Source organism: Vicugna pacos, chromosome 11, assembly GCF_048564905.1.
Source record: "Vicugna pacos chromosome 11, VicPac4, whole genome shotgun sequence".
NCBI classification, from domain to species: domain Eukaryota; kingdom Metazoa; phylum Chordata; class Mammalia; order Artiodactyla; family Camelidae; genus Vicugna; species Vicugna pacos.
Genome location: NC_132997.1, coordinates 50,027,901 through 50,052,291, shown reverse-complemented (window position 1 = coordinate 50,052,291; position 24,391 = coordinate 50,027,901). Strand labels below are relative to the sequence as shown.

General features: G+C 34.6%; 1 protein-coding gene across 3 annotated transcripts in view; it reads right to left on the bottom strand.

Annotated features, from left to right (window-relative positions):
• The window catches only part of MICU1 (mitochondrial calcium uptake 1), a 191,805-nt gene that overhangs the window by 52,299 nt on the left and 115,115 nt on the right, over positions 1–24,391 (bottom strand). For all 3 annotated transcript variants that reach the window (XM_072971337.1, XM_006212857.4, XM_072971338.1), the window contains 2 exons: positions 16,180–16,262; positions 8,803–9,000 (listed from right to left, as the gene is read on the bottom strand). In XM_072971337.1, coding sequence (XP_072827438.1) covers positions 8,803–9,000; positions 16,180–16,262 — 281 coding nt within the window. The remainder of the gene's footprint in view (positions 1–8,802; positions 9,001–16,179; positions 16,263–24,391) is intronic.

The window sequence follows — 24,391 nt, the reverse complement described above, 5'->3', positions numbered from 1 at the left end:
GGATACCCCCAAAAGATTACTTGGCATTACTTCTTCTTAAAGCTAAAAAATGATTAAAGTTTGTATTTCATTAGTCCAAGTAACTTTAATAAGAAAAAGCATTCATGCTAGTGTTGTGGTAGACGGATACAAAATAAATAAGGCACATGGGTGGGGAGGGAGGAAAGGCACTCTGTTATTATAAGAAATGAAAAAGATTTGACAAAAAATTATTTCTGTGCTGTTAACTGAATTCAGAGGATAATAATCTGATGTAATATATATGACCCTCTAAAGTGACATTTGCTCAGAGTCTGAATTCAACACGCTGTAATGCATTATTTAGTCACAAATTACTGCGAAGCTGGCTCTGGTTCCTAAGACATTGTCTAGACTCCCTAGTCTCCTCTAAGGCTATATGGCAGGCTAGAGGATAAAGCTATTTTTAAAAAATCTCCTTTTCCTCTAAGAAAGAAAAAATACATCTACTAGAATTATCTAAGGCTGAATAAGTTGAAAGGTAGGGGGAGGAGGGCAAACAAGCTTCTTTCGACTCATTAGTACAGTTGTCATTCTTAATTTTTTAAATATATTTTTTGTTGTTTTTTGGGGGGCTATTTAGGTTTAGTTATTTATTTATCTTAATGGAGGTACTGGGGATTGAACCTAGGACCTCATGCATGCTAAGTACACACTCCACCGCTAAGCACACACTCTACCATTGAGCTAAACCCTCTCCCACTACAGCTGTCATTCTTTAAATCCCTAATTCTTTATTTTAAAATGTCCATAAACCCCAATGGCCATAATTCTGAAAGGCATCTGCAGCTAAACATGGCTAGAAGAGGGATAAAAATGAAAAGACCTACTCAGATCCCCAAGACATCCTTTAGTCCCATCTTCTTCATTCCAAGTCTGATTTAAAGGCTAAGTTTGATCTGCCTACAGGACCAGCTGGCTCCAGAAATCTGGAGAAGGATTCTCTCTTCTCTTATCCAGCCCCCTGCTTTTCATCTGCTTCTTAATGATCTCTGCAGCCCCAGACTTGAGAGCACAGGGACCCTTTACCAACCTGAGAACTCTGAAGAGACACATAAATTTCAGGCTGGTTTGAGACAAACTTGCTAATAAAGGTCATTTTTTCTGTCACCCTCTCCTGGATCCAGACCCAGTGTTATTCAGTGCTCCCTTGCCTCTTCTTGTCTATCCTCCAACCAGAACAAAGAGCCAATGAAAATTCTTTCTTTAGACAGAATGAATTTCAGAGTTAAAGCTGACTCAAACACTGCCGCCTCTGGGAAAACTTCCTGAGCGGTCCCTCGCCTTCTTCCTCCACAGACTGATTTACATGTCGCCCTTTATACTCTAATTGCACCATATAAATATCTCTAGTACTGTACTTACAACACTGGGCAAGAATTTCTGGTTCACTTAGCTCACCTTTATAAGCTTCTTGGAAACAGGGGCAATATTTTATTCATCTCTGAATCTTAAGCATTCAGCACAGCTCTTGGAAAGCTAGTAAGTTAGCGTAACTTAGTAGTTCAAAGCAGACTCTAGAGGCAAACTGCCTGGAATCAAATCTCAGCTCCTCCTTTATTATATGAGAGACCTTGGGCAAGTTATTTAACTTTTTTGTGCCTCAGTTTCATTTGTTAAATGTGGATAATTATAGTGTGGTGAAGATTAAATGAAACAAAGTACATAAAGCACTTAGAATAGTGCTTGGCTCATGGTAAACCCTCAGGAGGCCCTGGCTAGTATTTTTACTATGTATGCATTCAAATTTTTGTTAAAATGCTTGGTACTGCTAGAGGGCTATACCCACAGACTGTAGCTGGAAGAGCAAGTACAGATTAAACACTGAACTAGAAATTCACAGTCATCTTCCTTCATACTACTTTTCATTTTACTGTATCACATTCGATTATACTGCAAGATAGATATTCTGTTGTGTGTGAGACTAAAAAATTACCACTGCATTCTGAATTCCAAATAATTGATCTTTGAACCTCTGATATGCTGGTACACAGCTCATTCATAAGATAAGGAGCAAATGGTTGATAAGACTATCTGAATGACAGATTGAAGAAAAATTTCCACCAGAGAAAGATAAAATTTTCATGATTTATTTATGAGCTCCTTTTTTCTTGAGGCCAGTTTAAAATGAACTTAGAACGTAAGTTAAAGATATTTGATGACAGGAAAATCCTGGAGATTGCCAAGTACTACAAAAGGTATCACTAAAATACTGACTCTGGAATTGCAATGTTATCGGCAAATCAAAAAATGTAGTCTCTAACAGTTTTCTGCACTTTAATGATTACTCTGAAAGGTCAGATTCAGAAGTATTAATTAATGCCTTTTAAAAATCATGCCTAGATCATATATTTTAAGCAACAAACTATCATTCAAAATTTTTCCTTTCATTCTCCAAAAGATAGGAATTAGAAAAGCACTGCTTTGCATAGTTTTTACAGCATAATTATCAAGACTTCATTTACAACACCAAAGGAGCTTTACATCACCATGGACATTCTACCATGTATATTTCCAGTTTGCTTCTATAGTCAGAGAAACCTAGAAGCCTCAAATGATAGCAAAATGGAGCTACAGGATGTAAAGGGAATTGCAAGAAGTTAAACCAGAGTTTGGCTTTGGGTTTCATATCTTCCTTTTTTTAAACATATTTTCTTATTTAACTCACCCTGAGGACTAACTTGGTTTCATCAGGGCAAGACTTTGGACCTACGTCACAATGTGGTACAGAAAGACAACAGAATTAGCTTTAAAAAGTGTTGAGATCAAGTCCCGGGTTACTGACTTACAAAGAATTACTGAGGGCAATTAAGGTGCTATTCTATTATTTTTATATATTTCTATTTTTTAAAGTAATTATTATTTCCTAAAATATCTCTTGGTGAGCCAGGCAAAGAAAGACTACTTTGGATAGATCATGTTACTGATCCAATTTGTTAATTTTTATAGGATAAATAGATGTCTGGATTTACGAAATAAGTAAAGTCAAAATAAATAACTTAAAAGAAGCAAGAAATAAAACTATTTTATATGGTTAAAATAGCAGATTCCTGTTTTTTTTTTTTTTTTTTTTTTTTACATTTGGGGAAACAATGCTATATATGGCCTTTCCTCAAAAGAGTTTTATAAGGGTAAAGCAATTCATGTTGGCTAAGTACTTCACATTTTTTAGAAAAAATAAACTAGTAAAAACATTTTACTATTGTGACCAAATATAAAGTTACAAATTTTCTATGGTGAGGAGTTATTTTAATAGATTTGTTTGTTTGTTTCTTTAACCTTTAAACAAATACCTGGCTCCTTAGAGTTATAAATACCTAAAAGAGACAAGCACTCTTTAATAACCCTTTTAATGATTTTCAGAAAATTCAAGCTGAAAACATCTAAGGATGAAATAAGAAAGTACAGATTTATTACTATCCACATTCTGCTTTGTAGAGGCAAGAGTGGAAGAATAAAACTAAAGGAAACCCAATGAACACATCTCATTTTGTGTCTCAGATTTAATTAAATCAAAAGCCAACTCTCATCTTTAAGTTTACATAATAAGAGTCAGTTTCCCAGGGGGGGAAAAAAAAACCAAAACAGGCTATTAAGATAAAAAGAAATCTGCTCTGCCAAGAGTGTTCTAGTTCTAGAAAATGTTTGATTGAAAGCCTTGCTTTCTGGTCTCCTTTCCCACACTCTTGGCCAGGAAAAGAGCTGAGGTTTGTCTTTTGATATGGTCCTCTGCATTCAGGAAAAGATAGCTTTAATTCTACTCAGCATTTTAAAGAGATGAGCACAAAGACATCAGCTTGATGATGTAAAGGGTAGGTATTCTGGAATTTCCTTAGGCACTTTTAATCATTTAGTTGTAGCTATTTTTATTAAGTTCCTTTAATATTTAAGTTAACCCTCTTTTTTTTTTCTCTACTCTTATTGGCAGATGAGAATAATTAGCATAGTTCTTTATGTCTCCCTTTAATCTTTCTTTCTGACTGAATAAATCTAGTTAACTTCAATATTTTTTTCTTGAAGACTGGGAATATAAAATGTCACTGTTACTCTTTGAACTATATCTAATTTGCTTTCAGATAATTGATAATCATGCCTCATTAAAATAAGATAATCTGATTGGTTAACAATAAGCATGTGAACCCCAAACTTATAATAAAAAAGTTCATGCTACAAACTGGAATGCTACTTGCTGATGCTTCTTCAGTTTCCTTGTTGTGTATTCTGGAGTTGGCTTCTTTCTTCTTGTATAAATTAGTTTTTGCTTTTCTTTGACATAATGACAGTTCCTTTTTCTCCTCCCCCTCAATTAAAATTAATCATAATCTTTCAAAGAGTTCTCTATTACCTTTCATTTCTGACTGACATCCTACTTGCTGCAGTCCTCAAGAAATCAATGAATATATTAACCTAAATTAGACTTGGCACCTGTCTCCAAGGAACTCAGCTCAATAGTTCTTGGTAGCCTTAGACGGAATTTTTAATAACTTCAAAAGAGATTTAAAAAAAACCTAACTGTGTATTCTTAAGTCATCCTTTCACACTCATGTTTTTTGAGTTACCAAACAGAGACGTAAGGGTAGAATAAAACATATATGACCAGAATTAAGAGCATTAAAACACTTTCAAAAATGTAACAAGCTAGTGATTGCCATGAAAAGAAACTGAATGGCTAGTTTAGGTAGTATCTTATAAACACAAAAGTACTGTACTTCTCAGTCATAAGATTCAACTTGAGGGGCAAAGGAACCGGGAAAAGATGGTGCTAAAGAAGGGAGACTACAGATATTTAAGAAATTTATTTTATTTTTTCTGCTCCTAAAATTTAGAACATTTTTTTTTCTTTAGAGCTCTAAATAAGTCAGGTACAGAAACCTTATCTCACACTAAAAGCAACAGCAATCAGACAAAGAAGAGAAAAGAGTTCAGTCCGAAATACTGAGTTGGAATCCTGGTTGTACCACTAAACAGCTGTTTTAACTTTTATCTTTTTGAGTTTCAGTTTTTAACATCTGTAACACAGGTATAATACCACAAACCCAATAGTGTTGGCAAGACTTAAAATAAAGAAGGCATGTAGTATCTGTAAATTGCCCTGCTCATAGTAGGCATTCAATTAATGTTCATAGACTTTTCCCCTTTCTTTGACCCCTCTGGAAATTAAATTTGACAGATAAGTAGGGTTCTCTTCACTCTCAAAGCTACTGTGGTGAGAAAAAGAAATAACTAAATGGAGTTATAAATCCCCTTGATCTGAAATTTTAAAGTAGATAAGTAAGCAATGAAATAAAACTGGGAGGAGATAAATAGAAAGAATGATGGAACTATAAAACCCACATGGAAGTTAAGATACTGTTAATTATTTCCATTTTCCTCTTGGCTGTGGTATTATATTTCATATTCAGTAAGGGGAGAAATTGCCCAAACTTGAAAAGTGAAATTGTTTCATAGAAACAAAAATTGCTTCCATTTTCCAATGTTTTATCAGAAAACTATTTCAAAATGGAATAAGAAAGCAAGGCCCTTCAGTCATTCATCTGAGATGATCTGTTATGTGTCTACTATATGCCAACTGCCTTACTAAAGGGCAGAGGGTATACAAGAGAAAGTGAAAGAATACCTATTAAAGGCATAGCACCTGCCAAGTGTTGCTGGGCACGTACCACTGTGCTAGTTTACTAGGGCTGCATAATAAAATAACACTGACTGGGTGACAAACATTTTTTCACAGTTCTGGAGGCTGGAAGTTCAAGATCAATGTACAGGCAGGGGAGGGTATATAGCTCAGTGGTAGAATGTATGCCTAGCATGCACAAGGTCCTGAGTTCAATCCCCAGAACTACCACTTAAATAAATAAATAAACCTAATTACTCCCCCACCAACACCCCGCCTCCAAGAACCAAGATCAAGGTATAGGCAGAGGTGGTTTCCTCTGAGGCTCTCTCCTTGGCTTGCAGTTGGCTGCCTTCTTGCTGTCTCTTCAACATGGTTGTGCCCTACAAGCCCACCCCTGGTGTCTCTGTCTTTTTGTGTGTCCAAATTTCCTCTCCTTGTAAGTGTATCAGTAAGACTGGATTAGGGCCCATCCTAATGGCCTCATTTTAACTTAATCACATCTTTAAAGGCCTTACGCCCAAACATATTCACATTCTGAGGTACTGGGGGTTAGGCCTCAACATATGAAATCTAGGGGAACACAATTTAGCCCATAAGAAACATCATATCCCATAACCATCACCCAGTTTTACAAATGAGGATCTTATCCCTGAGAGAACAAATAATTCATCAAATGTTACATAGACAGTAAGTGGCAGAAACAAAATTTTAACCCAGGTCTCATTATGGGAGCACCAAAGCCTCTGCTCTTCCTCAAAGAATTACTGTCTAGTTGGGAACACACAGTACTGACTCATGAAACTTTAAATATGGGGGTTATTGAGAAGAAGGCACTTATTCACTGAACTTGTATCATTATATGGAAATAAGGGATTCAGGATTAATAAACATATTTATATAATACATAGGACATTTGTTACATGGTAGGCTGGGTTCTTTCATGAAAGAGTCTATTGGTTTCCTTACACGAGGCCTTACTGATTGGCAAACGAACAGTCTTGGTATGTGTTGGTCCAAAGCCTGCAGATGATTCTAAGTCAATGTCAAATACATGAGGGCTCTCCAGAATAAGTATCTTAGATATGACTGTTTTTCAGATTTCTTTTTTCCTGCATTTGGGTATAGGCTGTGTGCAGGTACACACATATGAAATCCCTAATTTGCTTTATAACATTCTACCTTATAGGCAATCTGCACAATACATTAGTGGGCTTTAAAGCTCTATAGCATCACAGGATAAAAGACAGAAGTCCCATGCTCTGTCTCTTGAGGCTCCCTTGTGTGTCCAGGAATGAATGTTAGGCTAGATTGTGGGCAGGTTGGCACCTGCTCCATGCTCTGGATGACCCTGTGTTGGTTTAAGGTTTGTTTAAAGCATTATTCTAGCTTGTGCTTTATTCTCTAAGTATATTTTATGGATCTATATGCTATGTTAAATTGTAATTATATAATTAATAAGTTAAATAATTTACATTCCCAGATTATGTTCTGATGTTTCCAAAGAAGATATGCAGGTATGCAGACCAGGGGCCAAGGCGTATGTCTAGAATCCGAGTGCACAGCCACTCTTACACAAACTGCTAGACTTCTGAAAGCAGGAGGTAAAACTCCCAAGTGAAAGATGTCCTCCCTATACCAGCAGGTAAGAAACTAAGACGCAACTGTGGACACGTAACTAAAATATATGGGAGACTAAGGAAGATAAGAATTATTTTCACAAGGTCTGTTTGAACACATTAGTCTCAACTGTAAATCCCCTTTTCTGGTGATAAGAATGCAAACTCCATAAAGGTAAGTTGCTTCTCTTTGTTCAACTTAGTATATAAACAATTAGGCCTAGCCACTTCTGTGGGTCTTCATTTTCTTATGGGGTTTCCCACGCTCTCCTGCTAACCTGTTTTGTCAATTTAAAATGTAGGTCCAGGTGGTGGAGACTCCAGGAGGGTAAAGTTTTGCATCCCTTGAACTATATACATAATAAATATAAAGTACTTACCACATATTAAAGGTGCTACAAGAGCCTACTGAAGGAGGCTAAATTGTGGTGATCCATTACTGTGTTATTTTGAAGTAATTTTTTTGAATATTAAATACATGATTTTCAAAGAAAACAGTACAAAAGCACACTCCAAAGTTAGATCTGATTTTTAGTATTATCTATGCTTCTGCTTCTCTCCTTGAGAATGAATATTAAACAGCATTCTTATCAATAATGGAAATTCAGTTGTGATTTTTCCAACTGTCTCAACTGAGTTCAGTGGGTGGAAGAGGTGGGAATAGTACATCAGAATCTCTGGGGAAAAGTGGGGGAGCAGATAAACAGTCATAGTTTAAAAACAAAACAGTGCTTTTCTCCAATACTTTCATGTGTTTTCAGTCATAGTATTTAATATTTTGAAATTTCAAATAACACTAAAGTAGGACATACGTTAATTAAAAAAGGAGAAATACCAGCAGGAGGAAATTTTTTAAAATCTGAAGAAACAGAGACTTCACTTTTTTGTCTTCAGATAAAAGTGTAGATTAGAAGGCATTTAGTGAATGTTTTGAACTGAATGGACTCAGTAGCCAACTAACCCAAAACATACTTAATTCAACAAATGTATGCATAGAAAAAGGAAATGCTCTTATAGAGCTGTGTCCAGGAACTGAATACCACGATGGTCTGAAGTTTAAATGGAAAAGTAAATCCCCAAAGACAGTATGACCCCTTTGCAACTCTGAGCATACATATTTATATTCTGACATTCTGTGTTTCCAGCTGTTACTACCTTCGTAAACTTTCATAGAAAGAGCTCCTTTTTATTCCCTCATCTTCACCTCCTACGCCTTCTACACAATAAATATATATGCTCAAGTTGAGAACTGTTCTGACCCCTGCATTTCTTTTTCCTCAAGCTGGGTTTCTCAAGACAAGTAAGATTTTCAATTTGGACTTTTTCGGCTTTCAGTCTCAGAACCACCTTACTCTACACTTACTCTAAGACATTTTTACAGAACATATTATTTCCTACCTGCTGTCAGGCTACAGATCACTGATAAGGTTCACACCAATCAGTTCTTACAGCTGGAGGTAGATTGAAAGAATGTCTACAGTGCAGGCCCTCCCAACCCAGCAACTCTATGTGCAGATATGATGGACAGGGCCCTGAAGTTCAAGGAATACCTACCTCTAGCTTCAGAACATCGTGCTGAAGTTTACGCTGAAATTCAAGGAAGTTTTTGATTGTCAGCTTCCCCTTGAGATCAGGTCCAAAAAAGTAGGTTGTGAGGGCTGAACACAAGCCAGACTTGAGGGTGTTACCAGTAGTAGTACGGTCTCTGTGACGCATACCCATGCTCGTCTGGGAGCGAATGATGCTCTGGACCTAACGGAGAAGCAAACCCCCATACAGAAAATATTACAAAGTGAAAAATATAGAAAAGTAAAAATAATAACTCTTGTTTACTATGTATCTACACTGTGCCCCAATTCTCTCTTTTCATGTTTACTACAATCCTGTAAGTCCTATGATGATCCTCATTTTACAGATGAGGAATCTGAGGTGCTCTGTTAAATAACCTGCTCAAGGTCTAGCAGCTAGCAAGTAGCAGAACTGTTATTCTAACACAGAAGTCTGACACCTTTATAACTGGGCTGCTTTTAAAAAGCTCTCTTCAGAAAGGAGTATGCATTTGTTTTTGAGGTTCAAAACCTCTCACACAACCTCGGGAATACCTTCCGTATCTCAGGAGACTTTTAAAAGTTTCACACTTCTCACTACTGACTCTCTAGTTGTGACGAGAGGCAGTATACTTATATGCAAATACTTGGTATCTAAGAGAGAGAACACATTTATTAGAAGGATAATGTGAAATACAAAATTGGCATGAAATAATTCTCCAAGAGAAGATGGGGAATTAGTTTAATCTTTCAAGAAGTTTTAAATGAACTTTTGAGAAAGGATTATTTTGGGGACTACCAACTGTGGCCTAACTATATAAGATGTGTTTTTTGAGGATAATGTATGATTGCTATAGCAATTTTTAAAAACTAGTTCCTGCAGTCTTTTCTACCTCTTTACCTGCTAAAAAAAACAACTATTCAGAATAATTAAAAGTCGCTGTATGTAAGGATAGATAATAAAGGTATGTTATATAAATAAACAATATATATAGCCTTGAGGATGATGATTTTTAAATGGTCAAATTAGAAAAGCATAATACTTAGAAACTTAAGGTATGTAACAATAGATTTATCTTAGTTAAATGTTTTTTATTTCTTTCATTTATTACCTATCACCATAAAAAAGATTAATTTAAGGCGATCTAAAAGTGTCTGGCTTTATAAAAGGTCAAAATAGTATAATGGAAAGATACTAGATGAAGAATCAGGACACATGGGGCCTAATTCTGTTGCTCTGCAGTGAAAGCAGAATTTATGCAGGTCATTTAGGTCACCAAGGCTTCTTTGGGCCTTAGTTTTCTCAACAGAAAATTTCAGTTAGAGTACATATTTCTAAGTCTCCTTATAAGTCTAAGTTAATATCATAAACTTTTTTTTATTGAGTTATAGTCATTTTACAATGTTGTGTCAAATTCCAGTGTAGAGCACAATTTTTCAGTTATGCATGAACATACATATATTGTCACATTTTTTTTTCACTGTGAGCTACCACAAGATCTTGTATATATTTCCCTGTGCTATACAGTATAATCTTGTTTATCTATTCTATATATGCCTGTCAGTATCTACAAATTTTGAACTCCCAGTCTGTCCCTTCCCACCCCCCGCCCCCTTGGCAACCACAAGTTTGTATTCTATGTCCATGAGTCTGTTTCTGTTTTGCATTTATGTTCTTTTTTTTTTTAGATTCCACATATGAGCGATCTCATATGGTATTTTTCTTTCTCTTTCTGGCTTACTTCACTTAGAATGACATTCTCCAGGAATATCCATGTTGCTGCAAATGGTGTTATGTTGTCGGTTTTTATGGCTGAACAGTATTCCATTGTATAAATATACCACAGCTTCTTTATCCAGTCATCTGTTGGTGGACATTTAGGCTCTTTGAATGTCTTGGCTATTGTAAATAGTGCTGCTATGAACATTGGGGTGCAGGTGTCTTTTTGAAGTAGGGTTCCTTCTGGATATATGCCCAGAAGCGGGATTCCTGGGTCTTATGGTAAGTCTATTCCTAGTCTTTTGAGGAATCTCCATACTGTTTTCCACAGTGGCTGCACCAAACTGCATTCCCACCAGCAGTGTAGGAGGGTTCCCTTTTCTCCACAGCCTCTCCAGCATTTATCATTTGTGGACTTTTGAATGATGGCCTTTCTGACTGGTGTGAGGTGATACCTCATCGTAGTTTTGATTTGCATTTCTCTGATAATTAGAAATACAGAGCATTTTTTCATAAGCCTATTGAATATTATAAACTTTTGGTTATGATATTTTTCTAGGTTCATGTTTTATTATGTAAATAAGATTAATTGACATTCATTTCTCATGCACATAGAGAGTTGAAAGACAGGTATACAGTGGACTTTTAACATTATTTGTTCAAGTTTTTTAGACTTTAAATTGAAGCACAGGATAATCAGAACAGTGCTTCTTCTACCTGAAGGTAATACACAATTCATTTTATCTAAGAGTGAGAATTGAAGAATCTTCTAGTAGCAGTGAACCAGTATCGGGCATCGGCAGCAGGACTTGTCATGAGAGTTTGTGAGGCAGTATCATGTGGTTTAACATCTGTGTTACTGAGTCCCAGAAAGAGAGGTGAGAGAGACGAGCCAAAAACAATATTTTAAAAAGAAATAATGACTATTTCAAGTTGGATAAAAATCATAAATTTACAGATATAAATAGCTCATCAAATACTAAGAAGTATAAATACAAAGAAAACCACACAGAGGCACATCATAATCAAACATCTAGAAACCAAAGATAAAAAGAGAAAATCTGGAAAGCAGAAGGAGAAAAACAAATTACATATAAAGGAACAATGATTCAAATAACCAGTTTCTTATCATCAGAAATAATCAGAAGCAATGAAACAACAACTGAGAATTTTGCTTCTCTATCAGGAACTCTATATCTAGAATTTCCTTCCAAAAATAATGATGACATAAATTAATTCATAGCCAACAAATGTGTTGTATAAGAAACACTAAAGAAAATTTTTCCAACTGAAGGGAGAAGATACCAAATGGAAACTAGGATCTTCAGAAAGGAATAAAGGGCATCAGAAATGGTAAATATGTGAGTAAACTTAACAAATGATTTTTTTTCTTATTTTCTTTTAAAAAACATGACTGTCAAAGCAAAAATTACAATGTATTATGGGATTTATAATATAGGCAAATATAATACATAGGATTAACTATAGCACCAAAGGAGAGGGGGTAAATTGGATATATACAAATATAAATTGTAAAATTTCTGCATTTTATATGAAGTAGTACAATATTAATTCTAAGTAGATTGTGTATATTTAAGAATGTATGTTGTGGGGGTAGGTTTAGTTCAGTGGTAGAGTATGTGCTTCATATGCACAAGGTCCCAGGTTTAATCCCCAGTACCTCCGTTAAAAGAAAAAAAAGTAAACCTAATTACCCACTCCACTAAAAGAAAACAAATTAAGAATGTATGTTGTGAAGTTTGGGGTTTTGAGCAGGAGCCGCCCTTCTCCTTGCTTGGTGCCTGCAACCACCATAAAAATAATGCAGAGAGGTATACCTAAAACACCAGATAAGTTAAACCAGAATTCTTGAAAAATATTTATTTAACCTCAGAGAAGGCAAGAACATAGACTAGAGGAACAGAAATCAGAAATAACAAACAGAAAACAAATAACAAAAATGGTAGATCTAAATCCAATTAAATCAATGTGAAATGTTAATGGATTAAATACTGCAATTGAAAAGGCAAAGACTGTCAGAATGGATAAAAAAGCAAGACCTAACTATATGCATTCTATAAAAGGTACACTTTAATTACAAAGAAACAGATTTAAAGTACATGGATGGAAAAGATATATCATGAAAACAGTAAGCATAAGAAGGTTGGAGTTGCTAGTCACATAAAACAGACTTTAAGACAAAGAATATTACTGAAGATAAAGAGTGACATTTAATAGTGACAAAAGGATTGATTCACCAGGAAGACATAACAATCAGAAATGTACAGAGGACCTCAAAATACATAAAGCTGATAAACAAGATTATACTGTATAGCACAGGGAAATATATACAAGATCTTGTGGTAGCTCACAGCAAAAAAAAATATGACAATGAATGTATATATGTTCATATATAACTGAAAAATTGTGCTCTACACTGGAATTTGACACAACATTGTAAAATGACTACAACTTAATAAAAAAAAGTTTAAAATAAATAAATAAAACAAAAACAAAACATAAAGCTGAAACTGACAGATTTAAGGGAAACAAACAAGTACATAATTATAGTTGTGGATTTTAACAACCCATTCTCAACAATTGTTAGAACACTTCAGTTAAAGAAAATCAGCAGGGACACAGAATATCTTAACGACACTATCAACCAACTTGACCGAATTGACATTTATAGAGCAACAACTGCAGAATACACATTCTTTAAAATAACACATTGATGCTTATTAAGATAAACCATATGCTATTCTATAAAATCAGTCTCAATTAATTTAAAATAATTAAGTCATGCAGAGTACGTTTTCTGAGTAAAATGAAATTAAACAGAAATCAGTACCAATAAGACATCCAAAAAAATAAAACTCCAAATACGTGGAAATTAAATGTCATACTTCTAAGCAAATATGGATCAAAAAGGAAGTAACACAGAAAACAGAAAATATTTCAAACTAGATGATAATGGAAACACAACATATCAAATTTTGTAGGATGCTGCTATAGCAGTCCTTAGAAGGAATGGTATAGTTTTAAGCACTTATATTAGAAAAGAAGAAGACTCTCAAACCAATGACCAAAGATATTATCTTAACAAACTCATAAAAGAAGTATAAAGAAAGCCTAAAATATGTAGAAAGAAGGAAATGAGGGCAGAAATCAGTTAGAAAACACATAAACCATAGAGGAAACTAACAAAGCCAAAAGTTGGTTGTTTGAAAATATAAAAAAAAAATTAGACTCCCCCAATAGCCAAAGCAATCTTAATAAAGAACAAAGCTGGAGGCATCACACTTGTGATTTCAAACCATATTTTAAAGCTATAGTTATCAAGACTGTGGTACTGGCATAAAAACAGACACATAGATTAATTAAAAAGAATAGAGAGCCCAGAAATAAACTCATGCATATGGTCAATTAACTTATGACAAAAAGGCAAAGAATATAAAATGGAGAAAGGACAGTCTCTTCAATAAATGGTGTTGGAAAAACTGGACAGCCCCATGCAAAAGAATAAAACTGGAATACCCCCTTATACCACAAACAAAAATTAACTGAAAATGCATTAAAGACTGAAGACCTGAAACCGTAAAACTCCTGGAAGAAAATAAAGGGTGCAAGCTCCTTGACACCAATCTTGGCAATGATTTTTTGGATTTGACACCAAAAACAGAGGCAGCAAAAGGAAAAATGAATGCTCAGGACTACATCAAACTAAAAAGCTTTGGCACAGCAAAGGAAACTGTCAACAAAATGAAAAAGCAACCTACTGAATGGGAGAAAATATTTGCAAATCATATATTTGATAAGGGGTTAATATCCAAAATATATAAAGAACTCAACAACTTAGTAACAAAACCCCAAACAATCCAATTAAAATATGGGCAGGGGATCTGAAGAGACATTTTTCTAAAGAAGACATACAGATGGCCAACAAGTACATGAAAGAAATGCTGTATGTTAATTCTATCTCAAATAAAATAAAATAAAATAGTTCTGTATAAAAAAATCACTAATTATCAGTGAAATGCAAATCAAAACCACAATGAGATATTATTTTACACCTGTTAGAATAGCTGTTATCAAAAAGACAAGAAATAATAAACACTGGTGAGGATGTGGAAAAATGGTTCCCCTCATGCACTTTTGGTGGGAATGTAAACTGGTGCAGTCACTATAGAAAATAGGATAGAGGTTCCTCAAACATTAACAATAGAACTACCATATGATCCAACAACTCCAAGTCTGAGTTATTTATCCAAAGTAAACAAAATCACTATGTCAAAAAGGTATCTTCAGCCCCCACCATGACCACTGCAGCATTATTTACAATAGTCAAGACATGGAAACAATCTAAGTGTCTACTGACACTGACAGATGAATGGACGAAGAAACTGTGCTATACACACACACACACACACACACACACACAATGGAGTATCATTCAGACATAAAAAAGAAGGAAATCCTGCCATTTGCAACAACATGCACAAACCTCGAGGGCACTATGCTAAATTAAATAAGTCAGACAGAAAAAGACAAGTACTGTATAATCTTACTTATATGTGGAATCTAAATAAAAAGCTGAACTCATAGATATAGAGAACAGGTTGTTGGCTGCCAGAGTGGGGGTGAGGATAGGCAAAATGAGTGAAGACAGAATAAAGGTATAAACTCCTAGTCATAAGAAAAAATTTTGAACTATACGCAGTCATGCATGTTAATTAAACTTATTGTGGTAATCATTTCACAGTATATATACAGATCAAATCATTATGTCATACACCTAAAATTAGTACTGTATGTTAATTCTATCTCAATAAAAATAAAATAAAATAGTTTTGCATAAAATAAAATTAAAAACATCAAAATAAGTTCTATTTATAATCATTTAAGGCCACCTGGTAATACCAGTAAAGAGCAGAATTGTGGAAACTGAAGATATTAGATGAACATAAGGTGCAAATTTAAATAAATACCTATAACTATTTTGAAATATTTGTTTCTATGTATTTCTTATTTAAAGATATACTATACCTGATAACTTCTTCCCACTTCATTTTTGCCCTTTTATTCATTTAAAATATAAACACGCTTTCTCCCACATATGTATTTTTTTCCTTTTTTGAAACCATTTCTAACAATCATAATAATTGTACCTGGAGAGGTACCATGGCCCTTCAATGAAAGAAGTTTGATGGAAATGTAATCTCTTCCTAAGATTCAGAAGAAACTATATACATCTATGGCTGGAACCTGCTACAGTAAAAGGCATGGTACTACTTTTTCTTCTCTTAGAGAAATCCTTTCAGAACATACATCATTCATCCTTGTATTCTTGGCACTGTTTAATAAATGTTGACTGGATATATGATTGAATAGCCATAACAGCCTCTTGGCATTGTAGTTTAATTCATGTTGGGGAATCAGAGCAACCTTGACCTTAGTGATGCTCAAACAATTCCTTACAGTTAGAGTGAAAACAAACAAACAAAAACTCCACCTGTTAAAACTGAGGATAATCTTAAAAAATAATACATTAGGTACTTTAAAAACTGGACAGCATCCGAGTATACTAAGGCCAATGTACCTCCAAGGCACATTAAAATGTGTTAAATATTAATGCATTTAAAGGAAATTTCCAGGAAAACTTGCCTGTTCAAACTCTTCCATGTCTACTTCTCCATCTCCATTCAAGTCAAACATCTTGAAGGCAATTTCAAAATTTCTCTGAGGAGCTGCAAGTTAGGAAGGAAGGAAGGACAGGAGGGAAGAAGGAGGGGAAAGAGGGAGGAAAAATGAAAATATTTAGAAGGCATGGGCCAAAAATAAAAAATCATTCCCTTAAGAAAACAAGATGGTTAAACACTATTATCAAGTCACAGAATGCCACCATATTGATCTGGATCAACTTTTTAGCAATACTTCTTAAAATCAAAAGAGAATTTTACCATGTCCAGTAAAGACAGCACTTGTCTATCTTTGTGTTTCAACACTCTTAAACACTGCAGCTTTGCTTTCTTAGAAACCATCCTCTCTTAGCTTCATAGTATTAACATTGTTGCTCTGTTATTTAAATATAGTATTTATCTGGGCATGAAAGTCTAGTTGGGGTGAGACATACTTCTGCAAAGAAGCTGAAACTCTAAGTCCTTGTCTTGTCTTTTTGAAACAATCTATCTTTCTACTTTGTTCTTTCTAGTCTCTCCACTGTTAAGGACAATGAGGAGTACAATTGGTATCACTGCCAACATGCTGTTATCTACACAGGTTTACTCATGATCACTACAGCTCTGTGGTAAGGCAGAAAAGCATGCTGTTAGCTACCCAGCCCTCTATTTTAACCGTATCAGCTGGGTACACAAACTACTGGGGAAGGTATACTTAAATGTTAAAAATTAAGCTGACATTTAAAAAACAAAATGAAAATGCAAAGCTTGAGAAGATGGTTTATTTTCTTTCCCTTAATTGATGAAAGCGCTTCAAGACTTCTTTAATGTTCCTAAATCAGTCAAAATACAATTAATATACTTGTGCATCAGAATAAAATATAAATTTAACAACCCTCCTTTCTTACATGTTAAATGTTCTAGTAAAGAAAACCAAGTTGTTTACTTCCTTCCTTTGGTACTTCAAACTTATACAGCTATGGAGAATAAATAAAATATCCTATGTATCCTAATACTACTGAATTAAAATTTCAGCTAGTATTATTTTTAGTAAAAAAAAATTAAAGATTATATGTAGACAAAATAAAAAAGGGCTTAGTATATTATGCATTGTGGTAGAGTCCGTATTCCCATCTCATGCATAAATTTGTCAACAGCAACACTTTTGAGGCTTAAATTTCATTTTGAGCTAGCTAGTCATCGAGGCCAGTAAGCTCCTGGTTTTTAGTTGCCCGGGTAAATCATGTGCCTGTCAGCTTCTAGCTGCCTGCCTCACTTGTAATGGCTTCCAGCAGGCCTGCTCTCCTTTAGGCCACCAGAATGACTGCTGAGAAGGTTGCAGCTGGGGGGGATTCGATTTTTCTATATTTACTGTCAATTCTTAAATTTTTCCTACCTGTCTACATGCTTTTACTGAAGAGTTACCATGTGCCAAGCATTAACTTGGATAATTTTCAGCTGTTATCTGATTTTGTACTCTAAATCCTGATAGTCTTTTCCTTCCTTCCTCCCTCCTCCTCTCTTTCTCTCTTTCACAGAATAGGAAATTGGGGCTCAAAGCCACTAAATGACTAGCTCAAAATCACAGAGCTAATAATAGGCAGCACAGCTGGTAAGTGAACCTAGGTCAATGCTGACTCCAAAGCCCATAAACTTTTCATTATATTCCACAGCCCCCAATACGCAGACAGTGGTACTTACAATAATAAACATTCTCTTTATTCTGGTGTGTTTTGACTCAGAAACAAAACAACAAAACATGACTCACTGATTATGTCAGTCTCTGCAATAGCTGAGAGTTCCAAGTGGTTCACCTAAAGGACATGCCTGGTATCAAAGAAATACTGCATGTGCAATGCTCAGTAGTTAAAGCTTGAGTGCACTAACCAGAGACCCACAGGCAACAGAGTCTCCGACAGGTCTGTCACGTGTTTTTAAAAATTCTGAATATGAATTTCTTTAAACAGGAATGCCTCCCTTGTTTTCCCCTCTTGTCTCACATTTGGCCCACTTCACTCACATTATTTGCCTAATCCTTATAGATACCTGAAATTGTAACAATTGCAGACAATATAAAGCCATCGAAAGTTTTAAGTGGGGGAGGGTCACAATCATATAGGCATTTATAAAGGATTTCTCTGACTATAGTGTCAATGATGAGCTGGAAGACAAGAATCAGCTTCAGAGATCACAAAAGCTCTTATAAACATTGAAAATGTGAGCTGAGGTGACAGCAGTGGTAATGGAGAGACAGAGACACATTTGAAAAATTTAAGAAGGCAGAAGGTACATAATTTAATGATTAATTATCTGTGATGAGTTGAGAGTAAAAAAGGCTGACAGTATGACTGGCTTAGGCTACTGGGTAGCATGAACATCATTAAGCAAGAGATAAAAATGATGTAAAAGATTTGAGAAATAAAATGAGCTCAGATAGGATCTGCTGAATTCAAGGAGTCCACAGCATACTGAGATAAAAATGTTCAGATGGAAGGAAATATGGGTCTAAAGCTTACAAGAGATAGGTTAAAGTTGAGAGTCATTAGCATAAATACAGTTAGCTGCAAAGACCTGAAGTGAAGTTGCCCAAGGAGAACCGAGGGTTGAGAAGAAGAAGGGTAGAATATAGTTGGAATATAGTAGAATATAGTTGGAAGCCAGTATTTAAAGTGAAAGGAAAGCGAAAGGAAACACTGACAGAGGAGGTGACATCACATCAGGAGAAATATAGTCCAAATGAATAGAAATAGGGAAAGACTTGGCAAGAGACAGTCAGTATGTCACCTCTTATGAATCAAAGCAGCATTTCCATTCTCTATCTCCATTGATTACAGAGGTAACATAGAGTTCTTAAAACTTTAGCTTTATCAAAATCTTTTATTCCTACTGTCCTATGAGTTCTGTGAAAGCACATGCCGGGTCTTCACTTAAATGACGGAATGAATTATTTTGGCAAATCATAGTTAATATGTCCTCCTCCGAGTAAGGTTAAATTCATTTGTACCAAACAAAGCACATCCTGCACTGCTTGAGGTTTCTGTATATTTTTATCCTGGCTTCCTTTCAAACAGAGTATTTGCTTTATGTGGAGTGACTCAGAGTGTTTATTAAAGTATGTGTGCTGACACTCTCAGGCGGAGCTCCTCTGCCCTGGTCACTGATACAGCAAGTCAGGGCAGCAGCCTTGCACACTCTCATTTAGACCTTAGCAGTTTATCAGGCAAGGTCCTTCCAGGAGCAGTTCTCAGCCTACTCAGTCTTCATCTGCTAATCATGTCAAAGCACTTAAGACACAAGCAAAAAACCCAGCTTGCTTTAAGTGAAACATGCTACACGGGAATACGCTATTAAGCAAGTTTCTTGTATTCCCCTGTCTCCCTTAAAAGTAGGCTTCAGAGTAATTTTTAAATCCAGCCACTCTAGAAAGCTTTAAAGGTGTCTTAAGTTTACTGTTACTCACCACCTATTTCCAAAGAAAAGTACCAAGAGAAATTCTTTTGAATTTCAGGCTACTTAAAGAGTCAATGGTGAAGCCCTGCCCCACCCCCCTCTCCAGGTTAACAGCATAATCTACTTTCTGTACAGAGCTTTCCGAAATGATCATAAAATATGTTGGATCATTAAAACAATGAGATTCTATAAAGTTCATTACCATACATCTTTCACTAAGAATTCCATGATAGTGTTTGCTACAAATAATGGAGATATGTTAGATCTTTTCTAGTTAAGAACCAAACATTTTTATACGATTCTGTTATTGACAATAATGACAACAGCTATAACAATTCTAGACTGTTGTTCGAAGCACAGCAGATTTTTCTATGTTGCTTTAGTAACAAGAAAAAAATCCACATTTTTCCTATGGGTAGTAAGTTAAATAATCAGATAGCAACAACACTAGATGTCTCAAGATTTTCATGACTGTTTCACTTATTTTTCTTTAATAGAAAATGCACAAGACTTGGGCTCTAATTCTGGCTCTTCCAACAACATAGTAAGTCAGTATGCCTTAAATTCTTTTTGGTAGTACTGACAGAATAACAACAACTACAAAAAATGAATAGGTTAGACTCTAAACAAGTGTCTTATTTTTTGTCAGTTTGATTCTCCTACCACAAAACTCCTACCTCTACTGTTCCTGTTTTAAAATGATGCATAGGATAAATGAGGTAATTAATATGCAATATCAAAGAAGTCTCAGGAAAAAACTTTAGAATATGATGAACCTCTATTCCATGAAGAACCTGCCTACTGAATTTGTAGGGATCAACACAAGGCCTCTACTTATTTCTGAGAGGAAGGTCACCACTTCTGAGGTCTAACCATTGTTGACCATTCTAATTAAGCTTTTTTCTCATGCAGAGCCCAAATCTAATTCTTTGTAGCTTTTACAAACTGTCCTAGTTTGATTTTCTAGAGAAATAAAAATGTAACTGACTCTTCACCTATGAATACATAAAAACTTATTGTTGTATCTCTACTAAAGGTTTCTCAGAACTTCCAGAACTTCAATATCCTAATAGCCCTCTGGGGGTACTTTAGACGGCCAATGCCTCCCATTAATGCAGTCTCCCAAATATAGTTAATTCTGGAATAACTCATCCTTTCTATTAACAACAGGACTCCTTTTCAGACTAATAGACTAGTATTTTTCTTACATGAGGGCTTAGTGTCTTCTTTTCTCACGTTAGGCTTGGGGGAAGGGGGAGAAAAACCTACAAGATTAGATTTCAAAGAAGTACCCCTCTCTCAATTCTTCTGAATTCTTCAAGTATGATGGCCTGGTGCTGTCTGGAAGAATTCTTTCTGCGCTTTTTACACAGTAGAGAGAGAAAGCTCCTAAGGTATGATGCGTTGTAGTTGTACTAAAGCATTTCCCTCGGATGATGTAGCTTCAGAAGAAGGGTACTAAATAAAAGGAAAATATCCTAAGGATTTTTTAAAAAACATATTTAAGCAACAACAGCAGATCAACTTTATTTTCATGACTTAGCTGCCTTGTAAGTCTGATTTAATTTCTGTTAGTAACTATTTTACAGGTACTCTTCGACAATCTGTTAGCCTTTTCAGCACTTTCTAGTACCAGGTTTCATGATAAATGCCAGGTTAACACCATAGCTAATAAAAGGACTGCAAATATGTGAAAAACATAGAAGACCTAAAAAATGATAAAAGACAATCACAACACAGAGAAAGATTTCTTTTTATGAAACTACATACTTTACATTTAATTTTTATATGCGGTTAACTTTGTACAAAGGCATATTTATGTGAAACAAGGTATAGCATGGATTCGTATCAGTGGCTCCAAAATTTAACAATTACACTTCCTGCTTCTATACACTTCCCATAGTGAGGCTTGCTCTTATCTTTGTCTTACAGAATTATCTCCTGACCAAAATATCCACTATTAAATCTAGCCATCTGAAGTCAACAGAGATGAGAATAACTAAGGCATTCTGCTCTGAAATCAGGCAAATTATTATTCTTGAAATGCAAGATCTGAAATGGCAAATAAAAAAAAAATCCACAGACTATAACTGGTTATAGAAGACACTGTGTTACGAAAGAAGTTAAAATCAAGGTTTTATCTGTTGGTTGTGCAGCATGTTTCACAATAACTTTTTGACTATGCTACAAACTTCAGTTTCTAACCATTTAGTGATTTAATATGCTCACACAAGGGTAAGTCAATAAGACTGTTCCCTGAATATATTTTCTGTGGCTGTGCAACTGTATGCTCCCATTAAACTGAAGTTCAAGGGGACCAAACTATATAATACAAAAGAGTGAACATTCTACCACTTAAAATATCTGGTTTCCCATGTGACACGCAATTTGAAATGATAAAATGATAAGACATTTTTATTGCCAATTTTTGGAATATAGTATCTAGAAAATTTCCTCAGTGGGAGAAAAAAGACAATTAAGGTGATCTGAAATAGCTGAAAAAAAAAAAAAACCTCCCCTGGAGAAATGACAAATGCCAAGGATAAAGAAAAAGAGATCTTCAACCATCCAGGAGGGAAAAAAAGTTATCAAAAAGAAGGAAGTGTTAGGTTCTAGCATAACTCACCACAACACTTGAATACTACAGAGCAAGTTCTATAGAATCCAGAGGGCAAACAACTGTAATTGAAAAATTACATATAAATCAAGTCATCATTCACTACATCAGCAACAGAAGATAGTCTCAGACGTGGGAGGACTCTGAAACTGTATAATCCACAAATACTTCCTAATAAAATTCCACAAAAATCAGTAACAGAAGTCCTGAGCAAGAACTGGTAAACTATGACCAGCTGGCTAGCCATTCGCTTATGTATTATCCATAGCTGCTTTTGAGCTACAAGGGCAGAGCTGACTAGCTGTGACAGAGACCTTATGGCTTGCCAGCCGAAAATATTTATCTTGCCTTTTAAGAAAAAGTTTGCCAGTCCCTGGTTGAGGAAATTCTTTAGCCAACAAGAAGAACAAAAATCAATCAAAATAAAGAAATAAAGACAGGAAATGATTATAAATCAATAATAAATATTAAAAAAAAAGAAATAAAGACAGGGAAGATGAGATCAATTAAGAAGTAAGCAATAAATTAAGTGAGCAATAAAATCAGTAGAAGAGTTAAGCTTAAATAATGATTATTAATAAAATAATCATGGCATGTGGCATCTGTTAAATGTCTACTGTGTGTCAGGCACTTTATATGAATTATTTAATCCTCCCAAGAACTTTGTGACATTGTACTATTATACCCATTCTCTGTTAAAGAAGAGGAAATGAAGGTATAGTGTGCCCAGAGTCAAAGAACCATGATTCAAATCCAGACAGTCTACCAGAGCATGTGCCATGCTTAGCTATTATACAAAAATGGTTATAAAATAATGAAGTATAAGAAATACTCCTTGAAAGAGAAAATATATAAATGTATAAAAATTATATATATGAATATATAAAATATATTTATAAAATATAAAAAAGTAAAATGTTTAAAAAATGACTTGGAATAAAGGATGCCAGATTAAAAATGTAAAAATTGAGAAGAGAAAGTAAAAGGAAGCTAAATTTCTAGACTTCCAATGGAAGACATCAAAAGAAATGGATGACTTCCTCCTGGATAAAAAAGCCATGTCGCACCCCTCAAGACCCATAGCTATATATACAAACATATATTAAAATTAAAGGCTACCACGAATAGGAGAGCATTAAAATTATTTGGGAGAAAAACCCAAAGAGTAAAGCAAAAACTTAAAAGAAAAAAAAACCTGTCAAGAAAGTATATAAAACAAGATATAAGGTGATAGAAGTAAGAAAAAATAAATCACAACAAAGTTAAATGAATTGAACTCTGCTATTAGAAGAAAATGCTCTCAGATTGGATCTAGCTATTCCAGTTATAAGAAATATATTGAAAACAATATAGAAAGATAAAAAATAAGAGGAAATGCAAGAAAATAAAATAGGAAGAAAGCAAAGGTGGTAATATTAATGAGACAGAAATGAACTAAAAGCAGAAGGATCAAGAACAAATACTACTTTCATATTATTCATAAGTATCATCCATAATAAAAATCTATTATACATCTTTGTGTAAAGGACAGCATTGCATCAAAATATATAACAAGATATTAGATATAAAGGAGAAATTACAAAAATTACTGTAATATCTAAGCCTTTGACATATTTTGCAGAAAATTTAATGATGCCATGGAGACTTTATATAATAAAAACCACAAGTTCAATTTAATAGACATACATTGAATACTGCTTTCTTGTAAACAGAGACTACATGTATTTTGCTAAACGTTCCAGGGAAATTTAGAAAGACATATTAGTTGGCATACAAACACACACACACAAATAATAAACGTATGTTAAAAAAAGAAACTGCAAATGCAGGATTTTTTATTACTATAATGCAATAAAACCAGGTCACAGGAATAAAGCAACTTTAATCATTAGGCTAGATACTGAAAAAGCATTTGACAAGATTTAAAAAGTATTCCTAATAATCTTCTTTTTTTGAGAAAAAAGAACTTACTCAATATGGTAAAGAATATTTATCTGACATGAAGATTCACAATATACTTACTTGAAATATGCCAAATACATTTATTTTAACATAATAAACAAAGTGGGGATGCTCACTATGACTGATATTATTTTGAAAGTTCTAGTCAAAGCAAATATATAATGAAATT